The sequence below is a fragment of the Pieris napi genome, chromosome 19 (assembly GCF_905475465.1).
Source record: "Pieris napi chromosome 19, ilPieNapi1.2, whole genome shotgun sequence".
Taxonomy (NCBI): domain Eukaryota; kingdom Metazoa; phylum Arthropoda; class Insecta; order Lepidoptera; family Pieridae; genus Pieris; species Pieris napi.
In genome coordinates this window covers 8,915,774-8,928,697 of record NC_062252.1, presented here as the reverse complement: position 1 = coordinate 8,928,697, position 12,924 = coordinate 8,915,774, and the positions used below count along the sequence as shown (strand labels likewise).

The following is a 12,924-nucleotide window of genomic DNA, read 5'->3' as shown; positions in this document are numbered from 1 at the left end:
TAATATGTATTTATTTTTTGATGTACATACGGTTACCTATATGAATAAATGTTTTTGATTGATTGTTTATCCTTTACATACATTTCAGAAATACGCTCTGAGAGCATATTAAACTTTTTTTATTAAGGTTTTTATTTAGATATCTATCTATCGCAAATATAAGGCAAGACTCAAACCGAATTAGATTCAATCAGAGATTAATTATTTTCCATAAATAGTTGCTTTACGTAATACCCCTACTGAAGTGTCTTAACTGGATTTACTAATTGCGACCTAAGTTTATAAACAAACAGTCGAAATTCGTTTGAGCAATCTACAGGATGCAGGTTAGATTTCGGTATGCGCGAATTACTTTTCGCATCTCTTTCACACAAACATTTGTTAAGCTTTAAATGTTAATAAGTCTTAACTATTCTTGTTTGTATATACAATCAATACATAACATATGAAATATTTAAATGTTATATGGCTCTTTATAACATAATAAATAATAGTTAAAAAAAACTAAAAAACATGCTTTTAAAGCACATCAAACTAAAAAGTGAAAAATAATTCCTAATTTAGGCTGAAAATGGTAATGAACAAAAAATACTGGTATTATTGTGAAAAAGCGTGGGTTGCTCGATAGACGAAAAATATGGCACAGAGCGCCCCATTTTTTTTATAGTTAAATTTTTTTCATTTTTTTTTTCGGATTATTGCATTGTCATCGATCTTTGACAGGTGGGCAAAGTTTGAATTAAATCTGTCCGTTAAAAGTGGGTCAAAATCGAGTCCGAAGGAGTCAGTTACATACATACATACATAAGGCGTGTAATTAAAAAGAGGAGCATTGTTCACAAATATATATCTCTCAATCAGTGGAGTCTATAGATCCAACGGTCCAAGAAAAAATCCTAAATTAATAATTTACGTTTATTTATTTATAACGTGCAATTCAATATATGTTTAAAGTTAATCCGCATCCGCTTTCATATGCAACATAACCATACCATAGACAATTTAATTAAACCCCTTACTAATGGGTTTCGATGTATGATGGGAGGTAATAAGACGCCTCAATTCCTAACTTCGTTAAACTGTAGCGAGAAGTTACAAGACTTAATTGTCACTAGTTGAAGTAATTAATCTAATAAATTGAAATACTTTTGACTGTGTAAGCAAATTCTGACTTGGAATATCCAGCTAGTTCGCTAGTTATTTTGTTTTAGGTGTAGGTTTTATAATTTTGACGTTCATAAGTGTACTTGTTTACCTATATGAATAAAGATGAGATGAGAAAGTTTAAATTACTAAAATGGGACTAAATTTTTATTTGTAATTAATCCTTGGAGATTTGAAGGAGAGACGGAGAGTTCATTTCCAGTTCTTCTCGTCCGTTCTACGAATTGATTTGAGAACTGGCAGTAAATGTAAATTAAGAACCATTTTTTTTACCTACGTGAGTACGTGAATACGTGATATCTTGATTTGATTTGTATAGCATTTATTTATTTTCAGAAATCCGTTGTAGTGTGCAGTGCTGATTTCCTTCAGTAAAGTTATGCATAAACATTTGTAAACATGGTTGATAAAAGCATCTTTTTGATTAGATTTTCTTGGTTTTCACCGAATTTTATTGATCTGGATTTGTTTTTGAATTATGAATATATTTTAAAGTATCAGCTATATATAAATAATGTACTTCTGATTTTAATTTATGTGTGTGTGAATAGCAGATATATATCTATATATTTTTTCTCTTTACTTTTATTTGTAAACGAGCAAACACCTTAGAATTTGGTAATTTTTGTTTTGTAAACTTATTAACTCTAAATAAATCTATATATGGATATAATCTGAATTAAATGAGTTATTATAAGATAATACCATTGGGAATAATACCAACTTTTTAATACCAAAGTAGCTATTAAGAAGTAAATCGATTTTGAAATTCGAACGTCATGAATTTTAAATGAACAATGTGTAAAAGAATTGGGAACTGGGAGTGGCCCTAGGTCAAACAATAGAGTTTGAATTTAGGTATGTCATACATAAATTGTACGAGTAAAAAAACACAAATTAATAAATAAATACTTTAATTCTTAATTCTCAATCACCAACGGTAGTTGTAGGCGGCTCTGCCACCGTAATCAGGTCGACGTCCAGAAATTTGATCGTATGTGCCTTGGAGTGAGAAATCGCCGTTCCTACCAACTGGCCATTTTCCACCACCAGCCGCAGACCACTGTCAAAATAATATAATGTTAAAATACTTATTAATGTTCAGGTTCGGGTAACATGGTAATGTGGCAAGGTGAGTTATTTGTTCTCAAAAACTATTACAATATGAAAAATGAAATACTACTGGTATATCACAATTTACATACATTCATTATAAGAAAAAAGTCTTTGTACAATAAGCTAATCTATATATCAAATAACATACAGAAGTGGGTCCATGAATCTGTTTGCTGACATCCAGTGATGCAGCAGCGTTGGAGTTTTGCCAGTTCAAGCCTCCTCCGAGGTGAGAGGAGTCTCCCAGAGGTCCTAGAACTCTGGTACCAGTTGCCTGACCGGTAAGCTTTCCTCTGTTGTCATTGAAGAACTGGTGTTCATATCCTCCTTTACCCTACAATATTTTATTTTATTAGAATATATAAAAATATTTATTAATTTAATTTGATACAATGATTCCGAGGAAGTGATTTTGTAAAGAAAATTATAAAAATATTTCTCCTATTCTTTGCTTGTAATTATAGTATTTCTTTTAGTGTCATTAAAACTAACACACATAAACCAAAAAGTGAGGCGTTTTTAAAATTATTGCCATTCAAACAAGGTAATGAAAACAATCTACTATGCAATGTTGGAAGTTAAGTCTGGATACTAAAGTACAAAAAAAAGTATTTTTATCTTCCGATTTCTGGCTGAATTTGATTTATAGGACAACCTGTATGCTATATATTTCAATTTGATTTAGATTTTCAAAAGGTAATCTAAAAATTATATTTAATTATTAAACTCACGAATAATCCATTGTCATTGGCTCCAACGGTTCCAAAAACTTTACCATTCTCCCCAACTTTGTGGTCTAGCGTGAGATCACGGCGTACCCTCTTTTGAGGTTCTAGGTACCATTCTGGGTAGCTAAGGAAAAATTATTAACTTTAGTTAGGGCAAATTGATTAAATTTTTACAGCAAATAAAGAATGTTCTACCATTATTTTTTTTGTATTTAAAACTAGCAAAACTCTTGTGCACTTTTAATATTGCTTACCCATCATCAACGATTTCCACGTAATACTCTTGCGCTGCCACTGCGCACACAATCGCAAATAATACACAAAGGAACTTCATTTTATCTGAAATATTAAAGAACCAAATGTCATTGTCATGTCAGGCAAGTAAATCATTTAAAGTTTAAAAAAAAATACAAATTAATTTAAATATTCAAGTTTTTTTGCTTACAAGTATCAAAACTTTCACGCAACGCAAATGTATTTAAATGTAAAAAGCATAATCTATTCTACCCGTGAACATATTTGCTGCACGTAATAATTATAATAAAATTTTATTATAAATAAACAGGACTTGAATTCTGTTAAATATTAGAAATTGTGTAGTTTCTAATAATACTTTCAAATCATTTAGATATCAAAGCTTAAAAAAAACTAATATTCACCTGTTACACTTCACAATATCACACTAGTAGTAACCACGAAGAAATGATAACTCTTCCTTGCTGCTCCATGTTTATATACTAAACATCAGTGGCTAGGGTCTTCCCATCTCCCAAACAAGAGTTCATTCCTTGAGTAAATCCCCTGACAATCTTAAAGCGCGCGCCCGCAAACGTTGATAAGAAGTTATTTGCATCTGTTATCAATTGTATTTTATTATTTAGCACATTATGTAAATACTCGTGGTTTTTTGGTTTTCTATAAGCATTATCTATTACTACTACAAATATGATGCAGGTTTGATTTCGGTCTGTGATGTATATATAACACTAGCAATGCCCCGCGGTTTCGCTCGCGTATATACCGATGCCGTGGTTGTGGAAAGTCTACTAAGTCCGACTATAGATATATTTTTGTTGTCATAAAATTTTTATTTTACTGAGTTTTCTTAGTTTTTAATTATTTCCTTTAAGATTATTAGATACACAGTTATATTTATAATCTAAGCAATATACAGATTTTACTTTACAACGAATATGTATCTAATAATTTTTTTAAATTCGTAACATCATTTACGTAGAATTTCCAACATTAGTAAATTTAATCAGTCCAGAAATTTTGCCATGTTTATCATTTATAATCAAAAATAGGGGTTGATCGTAGAGGGATGAAAATTAGGGGTTGTATGTATTTTTTAATGTTGTATCATAAAAAAATAAAAATAAAAAAATATATCCAAAAATTAAAAAAAAAATTAGGGGTGGACTACTCTTAACATTTAGGGGTATGAAAATAGATGTTGTCCGATTCTCAGTTATACCCAATATGCACACAAAATTTCATGAGAATCGGTCAAGCTGTTTCGGAGGAGTTTAACTACAAACACCGCGACACGAGAATTCTATATATTAGATATTTATTAAAATTAAAATATCAAAATAAAAAATTTCTTCTTTAATATTAGAGAAGAGATTTATTTGTAGAACTTAACTGTCTTTGAACTTCCCTATACACAACATTTGACCTAATTTTGTTTTGTGGCAGAAAAATAATTTCATGTCTGGAGTTCCGACTCGGGATCTAGTCCAACATACAATTGCCCATGGGTGAAACATTATTTTTATAGATACGTTCTATAATATTGTACAACATTTTTTGTTCTATCATCAATTATGGTTTCCACAAGGCACGCGATGACAGATTTTAACGGATAATTTTTTCACTCCTTGGGTTTATAATATTGAATTTTGTGGGATCAGTGAAGATACAGCTTTCTAATAGTGAAATAATTTTTAAAATCAGTCCAGTAGTTTTTGTGTGAAAACATCACAAACATACATACAAAAACACAAAATTTTATTATAGCCAGGCCAATCTTGTGAGAAATTTTGTACTAGTGCAAAGAAGTATTTATATTTCTTTATTTAAATAAACTTACTATTTTGTATCCTAATTTACCGTCAGCTAAACGACATACCGTACCTCATGGACCGGGAATTTCTATTCCTCCACCTTTTCGCTATACCATGCTACAGCAATGATCAGAAAGTTCAAGCGAATAAACCGATGAAAACGAATTCAATCCTGATAAAAGCCAACCACAACAGTTTATTCAAGCTGAACTAAATGACTTAGTGAGAGACTTGGGCCTATCAAAGCATGCTGCACAGATCTTAGAATCACGATTGAAAGACAAAAATCTTTTATCTAGGAAACACATTTTCGTGGTATAGGCATTGTGAAATTGAGTTCTCAGAATATTTCTTTCAAGAGGGTTAACTGCTGAAATAGTATTCCTGAAGTAGTCATGAAACTGGGAGCTGACAATTATGATTCCACATTATGGAGGTTATTTATTCATTCTTCTAAGAGAAGTTTGACGGGTTTTGCACAATACTTATGCCTCGGTTCCTGTTACACTCCGTGTATATCTCAAAGAAACGTGTGAGAATCTTAAGCTGTTAGTAAATAAAATAAAGTATAGCGAATATTGTTAGAACATCTGTGGACACTTCAATATTATATCTAAGCTGTTGGGTCAGCAGTCTGGATTCACAAAGTATCCATTTTTGTGTGAGTATGAGAGTCGAGGACGAAATTTACATTAGTTAAGAAACGGTACAAAAAAAATGTGCAGCGTGATGCATTAGTTGACAAAAAATTAGTTTTCTGGCCTCTCCTTCACATAATGTTAGGATTGATGAAGCAGTTAGTCAAAGCACGAGGAAAGAAGGAATTATGTGTAGGCCCTCAAATTCTAACCTTAAAATCGGACAGATTGTACAAAGCAATTCTAGCCAACATTGTCGAAAATTATAAAAAACTTGGAAGTCATATGAGCGTCAAACAAACAAACATTAGCTTGATTCTCACATTGACTATTTTCCTGAAAACCTGACGTGTTGAAAAAAAAACACAGAGTTGTGTTTAACACACCCCATTTACTATAGGGTACCTATTAAATTTGAAACACTTTTTCATAAATAAAATTTGTAGATCTGTGCAATAAATAATTATATATAACATATTAAATATTTAATTTTTTTTGGCATTTTATTACATTAAAAGAGGAATTTTTTTTATAGACTCGCTCGTTCCATGGCGTCTGAAGGTCCAAGGGAAAAAGCCCATATTAATCAAACGTTTAGCCACGTTTATTTATTTGAGTTTATGTGTAAAATGCAACAGCTATTTAAAGTTATCATATCCGCTTTCACGTGCAACACAACCATAGCCCAAACAATTTAAATAAACCCCTAACTAATGGGTTTCGGTGTATGATGGGAGGCAAGAAGACTCCTTACGCCTGAACCAAATAATCAATCCTCAATCTCAGATTGAAAACAATCATAGATCACACCGTGACAGTCGATCAATCTCCTATCTGCTTCCTAATAACCAAAACCTACGAAGACAATCCATTTTTGGCGACGGCTATTACAATCCGTCGATTGATTATTGGCACACTTGTTACAACATTTGAATTAAGATTACTATCTCATTATGGATTGAGATAGGTAATTGGGTTCAGGCGTAAGTTACATAAAGTGTAGCGAAAAGTTACAAGACTTAATTGTCACTAGTTGAAGTTTCTATCTAATAAATAAAAAAAATTATCTAATAGAATTAATCTAATAAATTGAAGTACTTTTGACTGTGTAAGCAAATTCTGACTGGGGATATCCAGCCAGCTAATTTTTGTTATAGGTGGAAGATTACTAAAATGAAACAAGTTTTATTTGTAATTAATCCATGGCGATTTAAGGTTCACGAAGAGTTCATTGCCAGTTCTTCTCATCCGTTCTAAGCTCTTCACTGGCAGTAAGTGTAAATTAAGAATAATATTTTTAGTGTACATACCTACATGAATAAATGAAATCTTGATTTGATTTGAATTTGCTTCAGTCAAGTTTTGCATAAACACATTTATTAACACGCATCTTTCGTTTTTGAATTATAAACATATTTTTAAGTTTTAGCTTGTTGTAAACAATGTTGTAAGCACTCCTGATTTTAAGTATATTCTCGTAATGTTTCCTATGAATAGCAGCTATATAAACGAAGAAAATTTCGTTAAAAGCGTTTATCTTCGCTAGGTCTAAATACCTAAGATAAATGTAACTTTGTAATAAATTCAATTGGTTCAAGTCTTGTGATCTTACATTCCTAGATGTGAAGTTGGGTATAAAAAAATATAATGGCCAGAAGAATAACTAAGCTTCATATTGTATCTTTTTTCTCTTTACTTTAAATTTATTTGTGAACCAGCAAACGCCTGAGAATTTGTCAATTTTTGTTTTTTTTAACCAACACTAAATAGTAACTAATTTGCAATAATGTGCAGAAATCCTCGGAACAGTGAGGTCGCTCCGGGAAGCCTGTGAAGTTCCCAGGAGACTTCTGTGCTTCTGGAAGGAGCTAGGCTGGCTAAATTAGACAGGACTTTAACGCACAACGGACCCATCAGGAGTCTAATTGCGGAAAAAGGAGTCCTAAAACCCTAACCCTAGTAAATAATTTGCTATCTCAAACTAAAACTTTGTTTTATAATCTGAAATAAATAAGTTATTATATTATAATCCATTTGTGATATGAACAACCATCACAAATGAGCTTATTAATACCAAAGTATTAAGAAGTTAACTAACAATTTTCCTTATATTAACAGAAAGTACAGGACGTGTACAGGAATTGGGAACTTGGAGTATATCTAGGTATAACGGTATAAATTGTACGAGTATAAAAATACAAATTAATCAATAAATACTTTTATTCTTAATTACAAAACAATCAAAAATTGTAGTTGTAGACGGCTCTGCCGCCGTAATCAGGCCGACGTCCAGAAATTTGATCGTATGTGCCTTGGAGTGAGATATCGCCGTTCTTACCAACTGGCCATTTTCCACCACCAGCCGCAGACCACTGTCAAAATAATAATTGATAATGTAAAAATACTTAATAATGTTCAGGTTCGCCTAACATGGTAATAAGGCTAAATGAGTTATTGGTTCTTAAAAACTATTTACAATTTAAGACATTAAATAGGTACTAGTAGTATATCACAATTTACATACATTCATTATAAAAAAACTCTTTATACAATTAGCTCCGCATCACAAATACTGAATTGTTATACGAAACGAGAACAGAATTAACTAAGTAAACTCTATATATTACTGAAAGTCCTAAGACGAAACAATCATTGTTTTGGGTTGAAAAGCCAGTAAAGAAAATATATCTACAAAATCGACACAAATTTGTTTACTAACCAACACTAACATAGTAACTAACTTACTATCTCAAACTAAAACTATTTATGGATATAATCTAATATAAATCAATCAATCATTACATACAGAAGTGGGTCCATGAATCTGTTTGCTGACATCCAGTGATGCAGCAGCGTTGGAGTTTTCCCAGTTCAAGCCTCCTCCGAAGTGAGAGGAGTCTCCCAGAGGTCCCAGCACCCGGGTACCAGTTGCCTGACCCGTTAGCTTTCCTCTGTTGTCATCGAAGAACTGATGTTCATATCCTCCTTTACCCTAAAATATTTTATTTTATTTGAATATAAGTGTAAAAAAATATGTATAGATTAATTTTTAAAGAAAGTTATAAAAATATGTCTCCTATTCTAGTAAGTAATTATCCTAGCTAGTAATTATAGTATTTCTTTTAGTGTCACTAAAAATAACTTAAAGTGTACAAAATGTATAACATTATATTTATACAGGTATCTAAATTGTGGCGTTTTTAAAATTGTTGCTCAAAAAAGGTAATGAAAAAAATCTACTATGCAATGTTGGGAAACATAAAAAGAAGGCGCATTTAGTCCTAAATCTAAAATGGTAACACTTATTACAAAAACTTTGATCATCCGATTTCGGGCTCACATTGATTTATAAGATGATTTTTAATCTAGAAAAAATGTTTGATTAAAATACTCACGAATAATCCGGCGTCATTGGCTCCAACGGTTCCAAAAACTTTACCATTATTCCCAACTTTTTGGTCTACTGTGAGATCACGGCGTACCCTCATTTGAGGTTCTAGGTACCATTCTGGGTAGCTAAGGAAAAATGCGTAATTGTAGTAAGGGTAGATTAATTTAATTTAATATTACTATAGAAACTGTATTATTCCTTTTAAAAAAATGTTAGTATATAGTAATGAAATTTATTACATATAGCTGTGGTTAGACCGTGTCCAATAAAAGCAAAAAAAGAATGTTCTAACATTAATTATTTTGTATTTAAAACTAGTAAAACTCTTGTACACTTTAAATATTGCTTACCCATCATCAACAAGTTCCACATAATACTCTTGCGCTGCCACTGCGCACACAATCGCAAATAATACACAAAGGAACTTCATTTTATCTGAAATATTAAAGTGCCAAATGTAAATCGCATTAGGCAAAAACAATACTTTAACTATTTAAAAATATCCTAAGTATGTTTATTTGATTACAAATTAAAAAAATATGAAACCTTTCTAGCTGTGAACATATTTACGTTAATAATATTATAAATAAACAAGAACTAAATTCTGTAAAACATTTGAAATTATCACAAGAAAGTTAAGAACATTTAGCTTCATTGTCGCTTATAATATATTGTTTTATAATTTAATTATTTCCAAATCAATGAGAATTCTAATCTTAAAAATAAATTTCGAATATTCACCTGTTAAACTTTACAATATCACAGTTGTAGTACTCACGAAGTAATGATACCTCTTCCTTGCTGATCCATGTTTATATACTAAACTAAACTGCCCCAGGTATTCCCATCGTCCGAACAAGAGTTCATACCCTGAGTAAATCCCCTGCGAATCTAAAAGCGCACCGGCTAAAGTGCGTCATAGCGTCTTCATTGATAAGAACTTATTTGCATCTATTATCAATTATTGTAATATTTAGCACATTATGTAAAGTCTCGTATTCTTTAGTATATAAACATAATTATTGGTTCATTGTTTTACATACATAATCAACATAATACACAAATTCTTGTCATAGTATTAACCTTGGCTATGTATCAACAAAGGGTTTATTTTTAGTATTTTTGGATCGTAATTTCTACCTTCTGTAAAAACAACTCAAAGACACAAGATTAAGAATCTTGTCTCACCACACTGCCAGTGCCACACCAGCTTGGCTCATATGAATACTGCTTCTTCGGTAAACAAAAAGGGATAAATGCATAAAGACACTTTTTATTCATACAATAAATGTAAATATTTCTTCTCATAATATTAGGCTTGAATATTTATTCGTTTTTACAACAAACTCCCAAGCGAAAAAAGAGAATAATCACTGAATAAATTCAAAGCTCTCGTCAAACGTAAATTAATCAATAAAGCTTTTTATAAATTTGACGAATACTTAAATGATCGTAATCCTTGAAATTGATTGCTCCAGTTCAAACAATTTGTATGACTTAAAACTTAGCGATTTAAAAGAGTGGCGGAGAGTTTCTTGCCAGTTCTTCTTGCCCGCTCTACGCCCTTGACTTGCGACAGTAACATCTTTTCTGTTGACGTTCATAAGTGTACTTGTTTACCTATATGAATAAAGTTATGTTGAGTTTGAGTTTTTATAAAATATAAGTATGCGTATTCAACCTCTTAATAGATTAATGCAGACTTGACCAACCGGCTTTTGGAACACAAAAAACTTAAAACGGAGTTGTGTGAAGCGATATCGCAGAAGTAAGTTCATTGTCTGGTCTGCTATTATCGTTATATGAACACATAAACCAATTAAACATTAATTTAATGTGACATTTTTGTTCGATAAACAATTTTACAATAAATAATAGAACTGTATTTTAAATAAGCGATAATTTACCATTAATAATTCTATAGAAAAGTTACGCGAAAATTCGAATAAGCATCGTTAAGATATATTGTAGGTACCGATTATAAAAGTTCAACACACTTCGTTAGATCGGGGATTATTTCGCGTGAGTAATGAACTAAAACGCTTATCAACAGGAAAACACAATTCATAACTAATTAAAAGCGATCTCGTGCGTCAGTTTTCTCTAAAAATCCCCGAGTTTAGTTTTGTATTGCCGTGCTTATGATATTTAATAAAATTTAGATCTTCTTTGTGATCTTCAATTGTTTTCATTCAATATTTAATTTTATACTTAAATCGATACGCAAATATGTCTTATTCCTAGTCTCAATATAATATAAAGCAATACTACTAGATAGATAGTTAAAGATAAACTCTGTTAACAGATTGTATTACAATAAGTTTGTGAGCAAAAATAAAATAAAACAAATAATTTTATAAATCTCTAAGATGCATCAATAAGTATTTGTTTGGGGGCCTCATAGCCTAGCGGTCTTATTAAGTGGCAGCTAGGTGAGGGGTACCGGGTTCGATTCCCGGTTCGAGGGAAAGTTTTAATTTAATTTAAAATTTGTTCTCGGCCTTTGGGAGGGTTGTGCGGTACCGGGCGAGTGCCTAAACCGTACATGGAGGACATGGTCGAATTTCTAAGGCAAAAAGCACGAATTATAAAAATCTCATACTTGACGCTAGCTAATGCACAAACCGTGCCAGAGCCATTAACAAACAAGTATTTGTCTGTATCGACAATCAGTAGCAGCATAGGGCTGTTAAAATATTTCGATTGCAATGGAGTCAGATCGGAGTCATATTTACAAACTGATTATTATCGAACTAAGCCATCTTAATTAAATTTCGTATGCTGTGCTTTATTCGTTAAATGTCTATTTCCTGTTATTAAATACTATAAAAGGCTCCAAATCGTGATAAGATAAAAATACCCGTGGCTCCTTGACATCACTATATTAAAAAAAATCAATTCAATTTAAACTTTTTAAATTTTTACCGCTTATTGTGTAATGCAATACTGGTGTAATAGGTTCAAAGATACTTTATTTCTCAAAGAATTACATTCACTTAGCGAGAAAATTTAGAGTAAGTTAGTTATGTACATCTTGTTATGAAATTATTTGAAAATACACTATATAAAATAAAAATATTAGTTCTAACAATATGTACTATATATGTTACAAAAGTGCAGGTAGGTCGCATCGATGTTACAACAGGCATTATGTGACAATGAATAGTAATAATTTCTAAGACGCTCGTTCGCAGACATAAGTAAATGCTAGAATAGCCTTTTTGATGTTTTGTAAATACATTAATTATTCCATTAATTCATATTAAACTTTTACGATTGTTACAGGCACAGATATAGAATATGGTTGTTTTTATTTTTGTTATTTTATAGGTATGTTGTTAATTATATGTACTTTTAAAAGTTTTTTAAATTTGTAAAAAGGTTTTATTTCTTTTAATCTGAGTGGCAATGTATTAAATATTTATGCGCCTTGATACATAATATTAAGTGCTTGGTTGTATTAAACATAATGTATCAATATTTCTTAATGAATATTTTGTATCTGATTTTTGTGTAAAGGATAGATTTGTATGAATTAATTTGTTAATAATTTTGTATATTATAATTGAGGTATTGTAAACGTATGTCTGGTTTATACTCATAAACTCATAAATGTGTAATGGTGTGAATAAAGGATTTTGTACTAATCTAATCTGAAGCATCGACCGGTCGAACCATTGCATTGGCCCGAAGTCTCCTGGTCGATACACATTTCATCAACATCACCTTCATTCAACACCACCATTCTTTTGCGAACTAGCGAACTGTGGAATCGACTCCTGGGCTTCCCTGAGTGATACGACGTCCAACTATTCAAA

General features: G+C 31.3%; 2 protein-coding genes across 2 annotated transcripts; both read right to left on the bottom strand.

Moving 5' to 3' along the window:
• Window positions 1-2,061: 2,061 nt before the first annotated feature.
• Window positions 2,062-3,799, bottom strand: LOC125059197 (gloverin-like). Its single transcript, XM_047663498.1, has 5 exons — window positions 3,668-3,799; window positions 3,263-3,347; window positions 3,012-3,132; window positions 2,429-2,614; window positions 2,062-2,227 (listed from the first exon to the last, which is right to left on the bottom strand). Exons 2-5 carry the CDS (start codon window positions 3,340-3,342, stop codon window positions 2,096-2,098), a joined length of 519 nt encoding a protein of 172 aa, XP_047519454.1. The 5' UTR covers window positions 3,343-3,347; window positions 3,668-3,799; the 3' UTR covers window positions 2,062-2,095.
• Window positions 3,800-7,917: 4,118 nt separating this feature from the next.
• Window positions 7,918-10,003, bottom strand: LOC125059196 (gloverin-like). The gene is made up of 5 exons (XM_047663497.1): window positions 9,848-10,003; window positions 9,457-9,541; window positions 9,111-9,231; window positions 8,522-8,707; window positions 7,918-8,087 (listed from the first exon to the last, which is right to left on the bottom strand). Exons 2-5 carry the CDS (start codon window positions 9,534-9,536, stop codon window positions 7,956-7,958), a joined length of 519 nt encoding a protein of 172 aa, XP_047519453.1. The 5' UTR covers window positions 9,537-9,541; window positions 9,848-10,003; the 3' UTR covers window positions 7,918-7,955.
• Between the last annotated feature and the right edge of the window lie 2,921 nt (window positions 10,004-12,924).